At 38.3% G+C, this 17,451-nt stretch overlaps 2 protein-coding genes across 2 annotated transcripts; one reads left to right on the top strand and one right to left on the bottom strand.

The window, feature by feature from the left end:
• The first annotated feature begins 6,672 nt into the window (after positions 1-6,672).
• Positions 6,673-10,816, top strand: LOC133725202 (nitrate regulatory gene2 protein-like). Its single transcript, XM_062152355.1, has 4 exons — positions 6,673-7,877; positions 7,978-8,156; positions 8,702-8,925; positions 9,823-10,816. Exons 1-4 carry the CDS (start codon positions 6,878-6,880, stop codon positions 10,625-10,627), a joined length of 2,208 nt encoding a protein of 735 aa, XP_062008339.1. The 5' UTR covers positions 6,673-6,877; the 3' UTR covers positions 10,628-10,816.
• A 1,351-nt stretch (positions 10,817-12,167) lies between these two features.
• On the bottom strand, positions 12,168-15,867 carry LOC133739714 (uncharacterized). The gene is made up of 3 exons (XM_062167504.1): positions 15,125-15,867; positions 14,630-14,868; positions 12,168-13,665 (listed from the first exon to the last, which is right to left on the bottom strand). The coding sequence occupies exons 1-3, from the start codon at positions 15,168-15,170 to the stop codon at positions 13,615-13,617; spliced, it is 336 nt and encodes a 111-aa protein (XP_062023488.1). The 5' UTR covers positions 15,171-15,867; the 3' UTR covers positions 12,168-13,614.
• Between the last annotated feature and the right edge of the window lie 1,584 nt (positions 15,868-17,451).

Genomic DNA, 17,451 nt, shown 5'->3' with positions numbered 1-17,451 from the left:
CGTCCTATCCACATGAGGATGCTGAGAAAACCGCCCTGCCATTGTCAGTCCAAAACAAACCGCTTCTTGTGAAATTAAGACCGGCTTTTTTAAGGTATAGGAGTTAAGGGGACCCACATCAAGAACCTTGTTTGAACAGAACAAGTAACAAAGAGTATAAGGTCTTCTCCAACTCAAAGGGTTAAAGGGCCGAATGACTAAAATTGGACCAAATTCATGTCCAACCCAAATAATTAAGGGTTAAATGACCATTTTTTAGGGCTAAAGTGCAAGATTAAGGGCTAAATATATCCCTTCATTTAGCCCTATAGCTCTTAAAAAAAATTGGATCAGAAAGTGGGGAGGCCCACTTCATGTGATAAATTTTGCATGCATGTGTGAGTGTACAAAGTATGAAATCAATGGTCCATATTAATGGCATCTCATAATCTGATGGCTATAAATGGCCAGATGACGTCAGCAACGGCTAGTTGTGCTAACGTCATCTAGCTATTTTTTTCTTTTTCTTTTACTACACTATAAATATATGGAAAATGCTTGAGACACCAAATATTTATACCAAAATTGAGTACCAAATGATGTGGCATACACCATCTCATCAATATTATTCTCTAAATTTCAATGACATGGATTTATTTATTTTCAATTTAAAAATACAATGTTTTTGAGAAAATATTTTGTATATATCAAAACCCTAATGTTTTACAAAAATCAAAACAATTACAAATATAATTACAATGCTTCTCGTGAAGAGCAACCAATCGGCGGCTTCATCTTGCTCAAACGGGGAAAAAGATGAAGAATAAAACAGATAGGGAGACCATTAATGTGGGCCCCCGAAAATTTTGTTTAATTTTTAGAATGATTTGTCCAAGAAAGTGTTTTGTAAACCAACAACCTAAACTCAAAAGGCCTTGCGGTTTCGGGTTGATGAGCTATCGAGATGCCATTCGTGACATGTCGATTCCTCATTGGCTCGGAGTCGCGGCGCTGTGGGACCCCCTCTCGGGTCACCACAGTAAAGTGGTATCAGAGCTCTAGGTTCCGAAATACTTTTGAAATCGTTTTTGCAAAACTAGCAACCCTTCTCATATTTTTTCAAGAGTCGAATTTGGTTGGGCAAAACGCTCGAATTTCTTGGACATTTTAAAGTATGTTGGTAAAAATATGTTTTGACGTCCCTCCTTTATTTTATTCTTCCCGGAGGATACCCTATTGCCTTATTTCGCTTGCAAATATTTTTCATTGAAGCTACTTCCGAGTCGTTAAAAGAATTTCCAATGGATTTAAAAAGCAAAGATACATTTGAGGTTCCTTGAAAAAAAAAAAATTTGTTTGTTTCCTTGTGGTGCTTTAAAGTTTGGTTTAACTTTTAAAATTGTCAATGCCGTCATGATGCCACTCGACCACAAACGCTCCAAAGGTAGTAAGTATGAAAATTGGATAAAGTGTTGGGTAAATTATTAGGGGATTGAGCATTAAGGAGTTAACGAGGTTATATTGGGTGAGTTGATACTCGGAGAAGTAAGTTCGAGATGAAGTTGAAAGGAATGTTTGTGTACCCCCATGCTAGTGTTATAAAGTAAATTTTATTGATGGATTAAAGTTGTTGTACTACATATATTGTTGCACGTATTGAAAAATATAGAGTGTTGTGTGGAGCAAAGTGAAAACTTGAGTAAAAAGTGAGATAATGACCCCTATATAGTCATTTGGATCAGTGGTGTTCGTATTTTCGCTCAATTTCCTCTTCTTTCTTCCGAGTGATGGCCCGACTGCAGCGGTTCCTCATCGATGCTCTACGAAAGAAGGTGTGAATTTCGAGTAAGGTAGACACCTCGCTCTCAAGTGTTTCCCAAGTAGTGGACTAATGGGGAAACTTGTAATGGCAACACAAACATGAAATTAAGTATTGCTTGAGCTTGGCATCTCCCCAATCTTGTTGTTAATTGGTGGAACGATATGAAGCTTTGTTGCTTTGGAAAATCCAAGGTTGTGTTGTTGTGTTGACAATATTATTTTGTTGGGAAACACAAGAAATTGAGGAGAGACTAGTAGAGTTACATAAACTATTCTTGGGTTGCCATTGGTCCGCAGAGAGTTGAGAAATTGTGTTCCCTATAATCAGAGAAATAGTTGGGAAAATAAATGATTGCGGAACCAGCAACGTACTTGGAAATGTTAGGATGCTTTGAGTTCACAAGGTCACAACCTTGTACTGGTATTTAGTAGGATCACTAGTAACGTTTCTAAGAGTGGTCAAGAAAGGATCTTTAAAGGTTATAACTTTAGCAGCCAGTTTTCTTTACTTCAAGGAGTATTTGAAAATTCGAAAGTTGATTTAATGCCTTATTCCACAGGGGTGTGGAGGAAGGCGATCAACGTAACATGTAGCCTTACATGTTGTGGCTTCGCCATCAGGAAAAGGGAAAAGTCGAGAAAGCTTGAACACAAATACTTACGCGCGATTGGCGAGTTCATGAGTCTATTATTGGGACAACTGTTCCAAAGGTTACATTACCTTAAGGGATCAAAGTTCGAACTAGTTACCTCTTGATGACAATGGTTAGCGTGGACGAGCCTAAAGCTTCAGTTCGATACCTTGGTATGGAATTTGTCTGAAGAGGTACACCATAATGAGGAACTTGAGTACGAACCTTTGTAGACTCGATCGAACTAAGAATTCACACGTCAACAGTAGCTCTCCCGGATCGATGTATCTCCTAATTTTGCTTGGGGAGAAATCCACTACACCCGGGGTTCGAGGCATGACAAGGTAAAAGACGAGTACGAGTGCGAGCTCGAGAATCGAGACGACAAATTACGCATTTACCCTATGCGTTCACTTTTGAGACAAAGTATTCGTAACATTTCTTCCACACCAGGAGTTTACATTAACTATTTTACATTCTTGCCCCTTACTACAAAAGTTGATTTTCGTCTCTTGCATTACTCAAAATGTTTTCCTCATAAGTCAAGAGACTACACCTTAAACAATCGAGTTTTCCTTACTAAAGTGTTTTGTAAACCAACAACCTAAACTCAAAAGGCCTTGCGGTTTCGGGTTGATAAGCTATCGAGATGCCATTCGTGACATGTCGATTCCTCATTGGCTCGGAGTCGCGGCGCTGTGGGACCCCCTCTCGGGTCACCACAATTAATTCTGGTCCAATTCTTTATTTGAAGTCTATTGTCCATCAACATTCTCAATTCATGGACAAGCTAGTTGAGCTCATCCCTATTAGGTTCTATTTATCCAATGACGACGTGGATAAGCCATGGTTTCAAGGCCTCGATCAGCAACCCTGCAAAAGCTTCATCTAAGAAGGAAACAAAGAAAGACATTAAGAAATTAAGCACGTAAAGATCAATTGGATCCGAAGAAGTCTCCTGACTCTCTTCTACAATAACCCTTGATTTGCTAAAGCAAAGTTTGGAAAATTAGAAGGATGAGAGTATGATAGTGGTGAAATGGAGACTAAACCTGTTTTGCTTGGTCTAGAAGGTGATGACAGGTTAATGGCATATGAAGAAATTGCAGTGACATATCATCAAGAATTTCTTGTGCTTTTCCATTCAAGCAAAATCATGGATCAATCTACTTGTTTCATTCAAAACTCAAACATCAAAGACCCATGCAGTTATAATCTCTCATGTACGTGGTTTTCATTATTATTAATTGCTTTTGTTCTAATATTCTTATCTGGGCATCATGGTTGCAGAGAGCCAGACTGCTTAAACAACTGCATCTATCATTTTCTGAATTAATTAGGTATTTTGTTTAATTGTGATTTTATTTAATATAAGTTTCTTAAATCTTAAAAAACATGAAATTTATTTTATATCCAACAAGGAAATCCATGTCTACAGAAATTCTGAAAAACTGATGATATGGCATGTGCCATGTCATTTGGTAAGTAATTTTGGTACAAAGTTTTGGGATCCCTAGCACTACTCTAAATATATATCATCTCAAACTTATTTTTTCACATCTTCCTTATACTTCCTCATACGTATATCTCTATTCTCAATCTTCAATTACTATAAGTAAGAATCTGATAAAAAATAAGCTCATATATATATATATATATATATATATATATATATATATATATATATATTCAAAACTTTAAAATATATTTTAGGGCTATTTATTTAATCTTGACGGGGTGGAGACGGTTGATATTACTTTGATAAATAGTAAAAAAATCATGACTAAAATTTAGCTCAAGGACTATTTTTAGCATTGTGGGTTGGAGATGGCCTAAGCCCCCCTTACATCACAAACTGCTATCATCAAATACAATGCTTTGAATCCATGATGCACTCCAAGGGGTCACATATGTGACCTAAGCATTAGTGGTTTACCCATCTTTCCCTCCTAACCTAGTGATTTTGTTCATGTAATTTCAATGTATATCAGGTCATTAATGATTAACATGTCAGTTTTATTCCAATTTACGTTTTATTGATTATTTTCCTAACTAATTTACAACGCATTACATTTTACCAAAAATTTATGATTAATCATGACAGTCTTCATGTGTGAAAAACAGTAAAAAGCAAAATCAAAGATAAAAAAAAGAAGAAGAATTTTATAGTTTTTTCTTTTCTTTTCTCTTTTTGGTCTAAAAATGGGTGTGGGAGAACCTTACCGACCCAAAAAAAAGAACCTTTGTGGATTGCCGTAGTGGGGAACAAATTCTGCAACAACTTGCACCGTAACGTCATAACAAAATCTGAAAAAAGTGAAAAAGAAAAAGTGCTACACTGAACAAAGTGACACTAAGTACACAGTACGGCAGTAATTTTATTCCCTGCCATATTTGAATCATGCAGTAATAATTATTCCCTACTTCAGGTCCTCTATTCCTTATAGCTCATTCTGCAGAAGCAGTAGCCCAATCAGAGCAATCCACGTTCCACGTTCAATCTGTAGTTGTCCTCCTATTGGTCATAATTAAGAAGAGTTAGTGCTGCACTGCAGTCCATGGTTTGGTCTTTGCTAACTTTAGGTACATAGTTAATTGGAATCATGGGACTCCCTTCACATTTTTACTCTTTCCTTTTTATGGTAACAAAACTACTACAGCAGATAGATGATCGTCTGACGTCTTCAAACAACTTGTAATTAATATTTCATTGTCTCTTTTAATTAAAGTTTAACAACTATTGTTTACCAAAAAAAAAAAAAAACCACCTATATTTGTCTGTCTGTTTTACTGTTTTAATTTAACTTGAATGTAAAGTATAATAATTATGAATAGTAGATTAATAATAGATTCTTAATTAAAGATAGAGTGCTATGATTCTTTAGCCACCTGGTCATTAAATATCATTGCCATTTCATCGAGTCTTACCAATGTTTAGTTTGTTTCAGTCCCATTGATGGTGAGCCGTGGGGAAACTAATCATCAGCCTTGCTCATATGGTTTAGTGCCGATTTGATTCTTGGATTAAAATTTGCAGGTCTCTAATTGTGTAATTCTCTCTGTCTATTCCAACGATGCTTATTCGATTATGCTCTCAAGTGACCTAAGCTTTCCGGAGTTGTGCCAAGCTACTTTTCAATCACATTGGCGAATCTGCTTGGATGTGTTTGGCGGCTCGTCCTATTCTTCAGAACATATCTTGGTATTATGATCAGAGATGTGGCCAATGGGGTGGTCGATAATGAAATTCAGGCAATATAGTTTCAACATGTGGCAATTTTGTCACATGTTGTCCTTTCTTTCCTTGGAGGGTTTGCTACCTGGTTTGATTACGTTGGGCTGTTAGTCTATATGTTTAACTTGTTCTGTTTGATCTTTGTTATGTTTATCTTGTTCTGTTTATTTGTATCTTGTAATCTTATTCGTAAAACTTTGTTTTTTGAATAATAATTATCCTTCTACAGTAAAAAAAAAAAAAAAAAAAAAGAATTCCACAAATGGTCACTCAACTATGACTCATTTGACACTTTGGTCACTCAAGTTTTAAATATATCACTTTGGTCACTCAACTATTACACTGTCAATCACTTTAGTCACACAATGTGCATTTTATCTCACTTCTCCCAAATCTCAATCATTCTAATACATATTTCTCAATTTTTCATAATTGGTTGGACGAAAATATCATTAATATTGTGGCAAATAATTTTTTTTAATGAAAAAAATTAACAAAGTGACTAAAGTGAATAACAGAGTTAAAGTTGAGTGACTAAAGTGATATATTTAAAATGTGAGTAACTAAAGTGTCGAATAGGTAAAAGTTGAGTGACCATTTGTGATATTCTCTAAAAAAAAAAAAAACAAGTTCTAGCTTTTTTAAATTTCAAATTCTTGAAAAAAAATTTAAATTATAAAAAATACTATGAATAGTGAGTTTGAATGGGAAATGCTAGCCTAACAAGTACTATACAGACGTATAATAAGAAACAATTTTTATATTTTGAGTTTTGGTAGTTTGTGGGCAATCCTTAGCCTTGGACAGTTTTGGGCTTACTAGTTGACTTTCTAGACTCTCCTTATTTTAGGGTCGTGCTGGTAATTTCCAAACCCACTCACGCATCCCCAAAAGTCCTGAGAAACTTCAATCCTTGGCATTGAATTTCCCACCAAAACAAATTTCAGAGTAAAAAATAATATAATAGCCCAAACGACAGCGTTTTCGCTTTCCTGAGAGTCGAATCCTCCACAGTGGCAGTGTGTCACCGATTTGATTATTCCTCCCAAAAGAAGAGAAGACGACAGAACAGAGTCGAAAGCAAAAAGCTTCTCTTTCTCTTTCTCTTTCTCGAGGCTTCAATTCTAAGCTGAACTAATTAAGCTCGCATCTTCTTCTTCTTCTTCCTTTTAATTCCTCATCCAAATCCTCAATTCAATTCCCAGCTGAGATGGGGTGCACCCAATCGAAGATCGAGAACGAAGAAGCCGTCTCGCGGTGCAAGGATCGGAAGCTGTTCATGAAGGAAGCCGTGTCGTTTCGCAACGCCTTCGCCGCCGCTCACTCCTCTTACGCTATCTACTTGAAGAACACTGGGGCCGCGTTGAGCGACTACGCCCAAGGCGAGGTGGCCTCGCACCGGCCCCAGCTCGCACAGGCCCTCCTCCAGCCCAATTTGGTTGCGGGGGCTACGTTTGACTCTTCTTTTCCTCCTCCGCCTCCGCCGCTTCCGAATTTCCCCGCCGCGCCGCTCCAGCGGGCTGCCAGCATGCCCGAGATCAAGCCCGACCCCAAGGCCCGGTCCAAGCCCAAGCCGATGATTATCGAGGAGGAGGACGAGGATGAGGAGATGGAGAATAGCGAGAGCTTGAGGGTGAGGACCAGGAGCAAGAGCAACAGAGGGGTTGTGCAGAACAACGAAGAAGAAGAAGAAGAAGAAGACGAATTTCCCGACGGACAGCCTCCGCCGTCGCCGTCGCCGCCTCCGCCTCGGTCGGTGGAGAGCCAGACGGTGCCGCCTCTGCCGCTGCATCACGACTCGCCTTACGATTACTTCTTCTCCGTCGACATGCCGGCTCCCTCGCTGGCGGTGCCGGCGGAGCCCAGCTTGGGGAAGGAGGAGATTCCGAAGAAGGTGTTCGACGAAAGGCCCAAGAGAGTGGAGAGGGTGGAAGAGCCAGTGGTGGAGCTGAAGAGGAGTCCGAAATTGGAGGAAGAGGTGGTGGTGACGGTGCCGGCCCCGCCGCCGCCGGTGGTGGTGGTGGAGCCGGCTGGGAAGACCGTGAAGAAGGTGGTGAAGCCGGGGGGCCCAAAAGTTGTTGTTAACTTGTTGGAGGTATTTGCGAAGATCGATGACCATTTTCTCAAGGCCTCGGAGAGTGCCCATGAGGTTTCCAAGATGTTGGAGGCCACCCGGCTCCACTATCACTCTAATTTTGCTGATAATCGTGGTAAGCAATATCAATGAATCAATTCCATTCCTTTAAATCTGATGTTGATTTTCGTAGATTGGAATGACTCGGATATTTGCTTTACATTTACTCTTTACAGGGCATATTGACCACTCTGCTAGAGTGATGCGTGTTATTACATGGAATCGCTCTTTTAAAGGAATTCCGAATTTTGATGATGGCGGCAAGGATGACTTCGACTCAGAAGAGCACGAAACTCATGCCACGGTCTTGGATAAATTGCTGGCTTGGGAGAAAAAGCTATATGATGAAGTCAAGGTACTTAAAACACTCGATCATTTTCATTTTTGCGGCCATTGACATAGGAAGATAGTGAGAACAGGCAGAATGGTTCTGTATCCAAGCTATTTTAGAAAGGATGTGTTAGAAAGCTTGCTTTTGCGTTTACTATTTAAGCCTATTGCCTCTTCTGAAATTGGAAGTCTGGTTTACTGCATTGTTCCGGACAACTTGTGAGACTGTCTCCGTAATTGTTTGCTCTTGTTGATTGCGGTCACTTATTATACTGGTGTCAATGTCACTTATTATACTGGTGTCAATGTCATACACAGCAACCTCATATTACAGAACTAGCTTAGATATACCAGTTTGACATTTCAAACAGGATAAAACTCATGTTAGATCCTGTTTGTTGATGTGAACTTGAGTTCATCTGCAGATTACATTAGGAATATGATAGTTCAATGTGTTTATGTTTTACTGGATTTGCATTTTCAGAATAAGCTTCAGCTTAGCGTGTTATTTATTTTACTATAAATCAGTTGTATACTCGATCTTATTTGGGGTTGACTATTGTTGGATAGGCAGGTGAGCTCATGAAATTTGAGTACCAAAAGAAGGTCGCCTCGCTGAACAAGCTAAAGAAACGGAGTACTAACTCAGAAGCATTGGAGAAATCAAAAGCAGCAGTGAGTCATCTGCATACAAGATACATAGTTGACATGCAGTCCATGGACTCAACAGTATCAGAGATAAACTCTTTACGGGACGACCAGTTATATCCAAAACTTGTTCAGCTTGTTGCAGGGTGAGTTTGCAGTGTACTCATATTTGACATTCTTTGGCTGTGATTTTGTCTGGTTGGAGCTTTTTATCTTTGCACCTGATAATTACATTTCTTGATGAGCAATTTCAAGCAGGTTATTCTAAGTCAATAGAGCAAATTGAATTTGATAACATAGAATGAGATTCTATTAATTTTAGTTGCTTAGGTACTTTTGGCTGATCAAGGCTTTGGTAGATAGTTTAATGGGTCTTAAAGTGAGTTGTGGGTAGTTGGTGGGGAGGGTGAGGTAGAGGTTTAGGTCCTAGGTTCTGAGTATTAATAAATGAGTTGTAGACTTGTAGATTTTGCTAGGAGGTCTTTTCACCCAGATGCTTCAGTTTTTGGATGCATTTTGCAGAGACAGGGTGCTTAATATTATTGTTCTGAAAAGAAAATTAAAGAAAAAAGGCGAGAATTGGCTTTTTAAATGGAACTGACTAGCCATTGTGTGCCATATAGAGTAGTTTGAAAATAATAAGTTGTAGGTAGACATTGGAAGGAGGTCTTCTTCCTAGATGATTCGGTAGTTACTGGATAGGTTTGCAGAAAATTGTGCCAAAAGTAGTTTGTGAAAAGAAGGAAGAATTGGCATCTTTATTTTGCTCTGGAATTCAACTAGCTGTGTGTGCCATTTAGAGATGTTGAGTTGCATAGAAGTCAATTATATATATAGTCACTCGAGATTTTAATTCTTCAATTCTTACTTTCTGTGGGAACAGAACATGGAATATGCTTAGCAGCTTAGGGTGGTAGTGGATTTCAACACTGAACTGTCCAACTGTGCTTGTGAAATTTGGATCCTTAATACTTCAAAATTATATGGCTAACCTATTCAAACACAAAATTTTAAAGTGCTAATAAATGTGTTATGGATTGCAGGATGGCTACCATGTGGGAAGCCATGCGATATCACCACGAGAGCCAGTCAAAGATTGCGACTGCCCTCAGGTCTTTTGACATCTCCCAATGTCCCAAGTATACAACTGACCACCATCATGAGCGCACTTTCCAATTGTGGTATGTGGTGCAAGAGTGGCATTCACAGTTTGTGAAGCTTGTGAGTAACCAGAAGGACTATGTAAAGGCCCTGAGGAATTGGTTGAAACTTAATCTCATCCCTATTGAGAGCAACCTTAAGGAGAAAGTTTCTTCTCCACCAAGAATTCAGAATCCTCCTATTCAGGGCCTACTCCTTGAGTGGAACGATCATCTAGAGAAACTTCCAGATGATGTTGCGAGAACTGCCATACACAACTTTGCTGGTGTAATACATACTATAATGCTGAAGCAGGAGGAAGAAATGAAAATGAAGGAAAAATGTGAAGATTCCCGGAAAGAACTTGACCGCAAGCAGAGGCAATTTGAAGATTGGTACCATAAATATATGAATAAGAACATACCGGACGAAGCAGATCAGGAGAGACCAGAAAGCATTGCTCGCAGTGATGTTGTTGCAGAAAAGCAGTTTAATGTGGAAACAGTCAAGAAGAGGTTAGAAGACGAGGATGAAGCCTATGCAAGACTGTGCCTTCAGGTGAGAGAGAAGTCTATAACAAGTCTTAAAACTGGCTTGCCAGAACTCTTTAGGGCATTGTCGGATTTCGCTTTTTCTTGTTCAGAAATGTACAAACACTTGAGGTCCAGATCAGCCCACCATCAAAGTGAGAGCTCAGCAAGACAATAAAGCTTATATGTATAATTTCATCATTGATTTTGTTCTTGCTGATGAGTGTTATTTGTATCAGTCTCTTGTAAAAAGCTTGTGCATTAATTTCAGATATGGGACATGCCCTTAAAGTCGTACAGATAAAGTTGTTCTTCAATAGATTGAATGGAATCAAACAAAAAAAAAAGAAAAGAAAATTAGATTGAATTGCAAGCTTTCTCTTTGCCTAGTTCATTTGATTTTTCCTTAAATGAGACTATACCTGTTCCATGTAGAAAGTAGTTATATGAACTATGGACCATTTGAATTTGGAATAAACTGTTTCTCAATGCTCCTTCAATACCTACCATGGACATGGACATCTAAAGAAGCCTATTCTTCTAGTCAGTAAAGGTATATCTACTGCCATTACCTTTCTGTGACCTATGTATTCTCTTGTAGCCTTTACTTTGGTGATGCTGGGGATCTACAAGGGTAGGTTGTAGATAAGGAAATAGACCAAAGATAAAGTGTAAATCAATTAGATACCTTTCTTCCCTACATAGAAAGCTACAAAAGTCCAGTCAGTAGGTCGAATCTGCAAACAGACCAAATTGGCAAATAGCTTTACAAATTTGTTACTGGAGGCCATGGAATACGAATATTATAGACTGTGAGGAATTTTTTTTTTTTTTTTTTTTTTTTTGGGCCAATGAGAAACTTCTCTAGCATATTTTGCTTGACTGATAAGTCTGATATAAACACAATTAAGTTGATAAGTCATTCACAAGTCTTCTTAACATAGAAGCTTGGATTAGAAAGTGAATGTAAAACCCAAAGCTGGTAAATAGCTGATGAACTTTTCATTCCAAATTTAGGCCATATAGACTTCAGTTAGGGTGTTGCAGTCTTCACAGTCGAGTCCTTTTTCTTGAACAAATCTCCCTACAAGCTTTATACCTAGATATGCTGTATAAACACCACTTCCTACTAACAATATTCTTACCAGAAGGAAGATCTTCCACCATGTATTCAGAGATTGTAAGGCCTAAATTTCTTCAATCATGGCATTTTCCCACTGAGAATTAGCAGAAGCAGCTTATAAGCATCTTGGTTCCTTATCTGTAATCCAGTGTTTAGCCCTTGTCGCGGTGGAATGAGTATTGGATGCATTTATAGAATGAATATAACCAGTATATGCTGATTTTGAGCATCACCAGAAAGCTCATTTTAACTGTCAGTACAAGGTAAAAGCACTTGCAACTAGGCAAAGTGCCAGGAGGAGCAAGATAAGAGTTTATACTGTTCTGAGAATGCCTGGTAGAGATAGAAATAGAATCGGATGCATTAATATGAAGATTAAGTGGTGAAGAAGAAGAATCATGTGTAACTGTTTTTTTTTTTCTTCCTTTGGGAGTATGAGGGAAAGTAATTAGTGAATGGTACCTTCTTCAACATGAAAATCAACACAAAGGCTTTACTATTGTATTCCCGACTCTTATCTGTTTGGAGAGTAGAGGAGGCAATTGATTTGCAACAAAGTTGTAGAATTGCACAAACATAGAGTAAACATCTGATTCATTTTTCAAAGGAAACAAGCACAGGAACTGGTACAATCATCAATAAAAGTAACATAGTGCCTTCATCCTTCCACTGAGAGTCTGAGAGGCATGGGGCTGGACCCCATATTCAGTATCGATCGTATGAAACGAGTCCAATGACACTATGGATAGATGAACTCTCATAAACTGGCTAGTACTTACTTGCCACTAAGACAAGAGGAACGCAAATGAATAGAGTGATCAAAAGAAAATGACACCTACAACAAAGACAAAATTCTAAATGGAACTTCATTAGTGGAATGACTAAATTATGGTGTCATGTAGAAGGACATCTTGATAGCTTGGGAATGAAAAGCAGTGGAGAGAAGTATGTTTCAATGGTTAAGTTTGTGGTGATTTAACTACGATCGGATAAAACCCCACTGCCACTATTTTCCTGATGCAGCACTCTTTTGGCTGGCTTGTCCTGCAGAATAAGTTCAATGTTATCAAGGAAAATGAAGCCATTTATCTCTGCAAAATTTTAGAGGTAGCAACTTTGTGGAGAGCTGTGGAGCATGAAGAACTTTAAGTTGCAACGGATGCAAAGGAGGAGTAATAGTGCCAATTACTGCCAATATGGTTTAAGAACTAAACCTGCTCCATTGCCAATAGTAATCTTCTGACGATAATGAATAGTGCTGCCAATATGTTTAATAACTAAACCTATACCATTGCCAAAAGTAATCTTCCCCTCAGGTTCAAAAGGAGCAGCAAGTGGCAAATTATTAATATTGGCATTCATATGGTGACAGGCACCAGTATCTCTAATCCACACATCTTCATGAGCAAAGGCATGATGAGAGGACCGGGCTCTGAAGTACTTTCTGAAGTTTGAGCAGTCATAGCAATAAGATTAGCAGGAGGTTCAGATACTTGACACGCATAATTGCCTCTGTGAGAGCAGTGCAAGATGCATGGCCTTTCTTCCTACAAATCTGAGCCTCAACGATGAATGTAGAAGGATAATGGCAGGGATGTCATTTATGTAATAGCAGTTGACTTCATTATGCCATTTCTTACCACTAATTTGACGCTCAGGAGAGGAATTCATGTTCATTCTTCCATTCCTACTGGTCATTTTTCTTATTAGAACCATTGCAGACTTGCAGTTGCCTCTGGCTCCATTATATCCACAATCTACCGTTATATAATCTTCCTCTTCCATTAAAATGCTGACTTGATCGATAACCACCATGAGACTGTTTTTCTCCATTTTATCCTCCAGAATAGTACCGTAATATTGTAACCAGTAGAGGTGTGATTGGGAGCTCCTGAGTTGGCATTACAGGCTGTTAATAGTTATCAACTTATCAGAATCTTTCTCTCCAGCAAGCAACTGAGATCTAAATCTTTTCATCAGAATAGGAGTCTGTGGTTCCATTTACCGTTTTGATACAACGTTAGTGCCACAACATATTTTCCTCATCTGAGATAGACACACCAGTAGCACTCAACCGACTTAATCCCATGCTTCTGCAACAACATCTCTCACCAAATTTAAATACTCTAAATATGTGATAATTAATGAATCAATCATACTCAGCAACAGATGAATATCATTCCGAAACAAAAACATAGTCTGACGATAATGAATAGTTTTTCACGAACAGCGGAAAATCATTTAAATTCTACAAAACACATTAGACTGAAATTCCATAATAGTTTTTCAATGAAAGTTTTACCAAACTTCGAATGCTACAAAACACATTTCCTGTTTTAATATAAAGCACAGAGCTAAACCATTTTCTATCAAATTGTGCAAGCCACAAAAGAGGAACCTAAATCAGTGTCTGCTACAGATGAAAGGTAGAGACTAAAGTCAAAACCAGATGAAAACAATTGGGACTAATTAAGCATAAGCAAGGTTTCCACTCTTTCTACATGCACATCTTACATTCTTAGAACAATAAAGAGTAAGAAAAATTTGTTTCATTCTTGTGATTGATGCATGTAGACAAATATCAGGAAAGTGGGTGAAATATAATAACCTGTGCGTTAATACAAACCTTCTGTTCTCTACCCTCTGAAATTTAAAAACCGCACACTGGCCTCTCCATATCTATATGTCATGTAGAAAGAATGGACCAAACCTTCCTTGTTTTAGTTCCAATTGTTTCCATTTGGTTTGAATTTGTAGTATCATCAATTAATTTGTGATAGGCACTTTCCTCTTTTCTAGCTTGTACCATTTGAAACAATGCAATTTTAGTTTCTTTTTTCTTGCATTCAGTATAATTTGTTTTGCAAGTAACCGGTGAACATTTCATTCCGAAATTAGGCAATACACAGACTTATTCAATCAGGATGTGTGGTCTTCATAGTCAAGTCCTTCTGACTGAATTCCTGGTCAACTAAATGAGCTTTATAATAGTATGAAGCCATGCATCAGGATTCTTATTGACTTTATAAACCCTCTAGCCACTAACAACATTCTTACCAGAAGACTTGAAGGAAGAGGAACTAAACACCATGTACCGGGAGCTTGTAAGGCCTGAGTTTCTTCAATCATGGCATTTTGCCACTGAGAATTAGCAGAATCAGCCTGAAAGGATCTTGGTTCTATGTAATCATGAATCTCAGTATTACAAGTAAAACCACAGGGAAAAGGAAACTCATCAGAGAGTTTGTTCGTCATACTGCTTGAAAAACAGCAGTAATCTTCAAAAAGCTTCTTATCTGTAATCCAATGTTTAGACCTTGTCACCATGGAATGAGTATTGGATGCATTTATAGAATGAATATAATCAGGACGCTCATTTGAATTTTCAGAACAAGGTAAAAGCACTTGCAGCTGATCTTCATTATTAATGACAGCAAGGTGCCAGGTGGAGCAGCAGAAGAGTTTATAGTATTCTGAGAATGCTTAGTAGAGATAGAAATAGAATCTGATGCATTAATATGAAGACCAAAGAAGAAGAATGATGAAACCTACCCGGTTGTCCTCCTGAAATCCAGTGCAATAAGCCACTGAGGATCATAAAGCATGCCAGCCTTTGTTTCTTCTGGATTCCTAGTTTGTTCAGGTTTCCTTGGTTTGATGATGAGGTTCCGGATATTGTGGTCTTCCTAGTCAAGTCCTTTTTCTTGACTGACTTCCTGGGCGACTAACTGAGCTTTATACCTATGTGTGCTACCATGAAGATTCTTATTAATTTTACAAACCCAATCGCTACAAACAATACTCTTACAAACACCCTATACCTGGAGCTTTTAAGGCCACAGAGAATTAGGAGAAGAAGCCTAAAGGATTTTGGTTCTATGTAATCACGAATATCAGTGATACAAATAAAACCACGGTGTAAACGACACCTGCGACAAAGACAGCATTCTCAATTAAACTTCTTTAATGGGATGACTAAACGATGGTGCCACAAGGAATTCTTGATAACTTGGACAAGAAAAGCAGTTGGAGAAGTATATTTCAAAGGTGAAGTCTATGGTGTTCTGACCGATATTGGATAAACCCCTCTGCTACTTCTTTCCTGATGCAGCACCTTTTAGGTTGCCTGGTCCTGCAGAATAAGTTCAACATTATCCCTACAAATGAAGGAATTTATCTCTACAAATTTTATAAGAGGCAGCAAGTCTGTAGTGATCTGTGGAGCATGAAGAACTTCTTTTAAGTTGCAATGGATGCAAAGGAGGACTAATAGTGCCAATTACTGCCAATATGGTTTAAGAACTAAACCTGCTCCATTGCTAATAGTACCCTAAACCCTAAATACAAAGGGAAACTGTTATGTACAGAATATATATACTTTAAATAGAAGATTTGCTAGATGAATTTCCTAACACTGTTAAATCCTAAAACTGTCTTCTTCTTTTTCCTAGTAGTATTCCTGGTCATCGTCATCCCCATAGTATTTCCTCTTCCTAGTAGTACTCCTCCTAGTCATCATCATCCGCATAATCATCCGCAAAGAAGTATGAGGTGTGCCCATCATACACAGCAGCATTCAGAGCCTCCTTGTAGCCATCGATGATGGCTAAAAGGAGGTCCTCTATAGGTACAAGATTTGTACATGTTGTATTGGCATTCCCATACAAAGCACTGAAGAAGCCTACAAACTGGTCTCAGAGAATTTCAGGTAAATGCATCTCATGCATAAGCATTGGGAGTCAGTCCTACGTTTTAGGGAGTTCGATTTTTAGAAAAGTATCTTTCGGTTTTTAAATATTACTTTACAAAGATATTTCCAACTGTTAAAATCGTGCTATTGAAGTCCTAATCGTTTTATGATTTGTTTTTTTTTTTTTTAAAACCCCACCCCATTCCCACCCTTGATGGGGCTCGAACTCCTGACCTCTTATGATTTGTTTATTTTAATTGTGGATATCTTTTATTAAAAGACCGTTCCTATTAGGAGTCCAATTAGGGTTAAAGTCGTGATTGTTGAGGATTTGTTTTCTCCTCAATATATTCAGAAAAGTAGTGTTCGTTTTGATACGACTTAGACGCAAGAATAATTGTTCTTCTTGTTTGCTTAGAAGGAGTCACATAGGAGTATTGAAACACTTGTTCCGTGTCAAAGTGTCTCATTGATTATTCATTCATATTCATTGGTTCTCTCGAGATCAGTAGAGAAGGTGTTGATCCAAGAAGAGCGATAATTGAAGATCGTTTAAGTGGTTCAAGACAAACACCTCTTTAGTTAGTCTAGAGATTGTAGCCGAGAGGAGTGCTATTTGTTTTTGTAAAGAAACATATTCTTCACTATTAGTGGATTGATCTTATTTTGGGTTATCAAGAGTAAGAGCCCTGCAGTGTTTTTAATCTCAAATTTGAGGTTTTCATTGCGTAACCAAAGTTTTGTGTCTTGTGTGATTTTTGGTTTCTGCCCAGTAAGGATTGCAATGTATCTATCAATTTCCAATACCCAGAAACACGTTCATCCTATTATTTTCATCCTTTGCAAAAACCTTCTTCTTGGACTCTTGCTGTTTAATGAACTCAAGTGCAGTGCGCAGCTTTTCCTCTTTCAAGGTAAGGAGAACCTTGGGGTTCTTCAGTGAACGGATGACCTGGTGATCCTGCAAAGTTTCAATCATAGTCAGATCAGCCAGAGCGCCCAGGAGCTAATCAGTCAACTTAGCCTTGAGCACATCACCATGCGGGATGCAGACTGGGACTTGAAGAAGCCCCTGAACAAACTGACCTGCGACTCCAGCCATCAGAATGATAATCTGTGAAAGACGATAAAGAGAAGGTGACTACGAAAACAAAAATAAACTGGAATGAAGTGAAACGTTACGCTGAAT

This window comes from Rosa rugosa, chromosome 1 (genome assembly GCF_958449725.1).
Source record: "Rosa rugosa chromosome 1, drRosRugo1.1, whole genome shotgun sequence".
NCBI classification, from domain to species: Eukaryota; Viridiplantae; Streptophyta; class Magnoliopsida; order Rosales; family Rosaceae; genus Rosa; species Rosa rugosa.
The sequence above is the reverse complement of the archived record's forward strand: the minus strand, read 5'-3'. Positions and strand labels throughout refer to the sequence as shown.

Coding starts and splice junctions, on each gene's coding strand:
- LOC133725202 (XM_062152355.1), top strand. CDS start 6,878: ATGGGGTGCACCCAATCGAAGATCGAGAACGAAGAAGCCGTCTCGCGG. Junction 7,878..7,977: donor TAATTTTGCTGATAATCGTG/GTAAGCAATATC, acceptor TACTCTTTACAG/GGCATATTGACCACTCTGCT. Junction 8,157..8,701: donor AGCTATATGATGAAGTCAAG/GTACTTAAAACA, acceptor ATTGTTGGATAG/GCAGGTGAGCTCATGAAATT.
- LOC133739714 (XM_062167504.1), bottom strand. CDS start 15,170: ATGATCCTCAGTGGCTTATTGCACTGGATTTCAGGAGGACAACCGG. Junction 14,869..15,124: donor GATTTCAGGAGGACAACCGG/GTAGGTTTCATC, acceptor ATTGGATTACAG/ATAAGAAGCTTTTTGAAGAT. Junction 13,666..14,629: donor CTCTTCCTTCAAGTCTTCTG/GTAAGAATGTTG, acceptor ATGTTGTTGCAG/AAGCATGGGATTAAGTCGGT.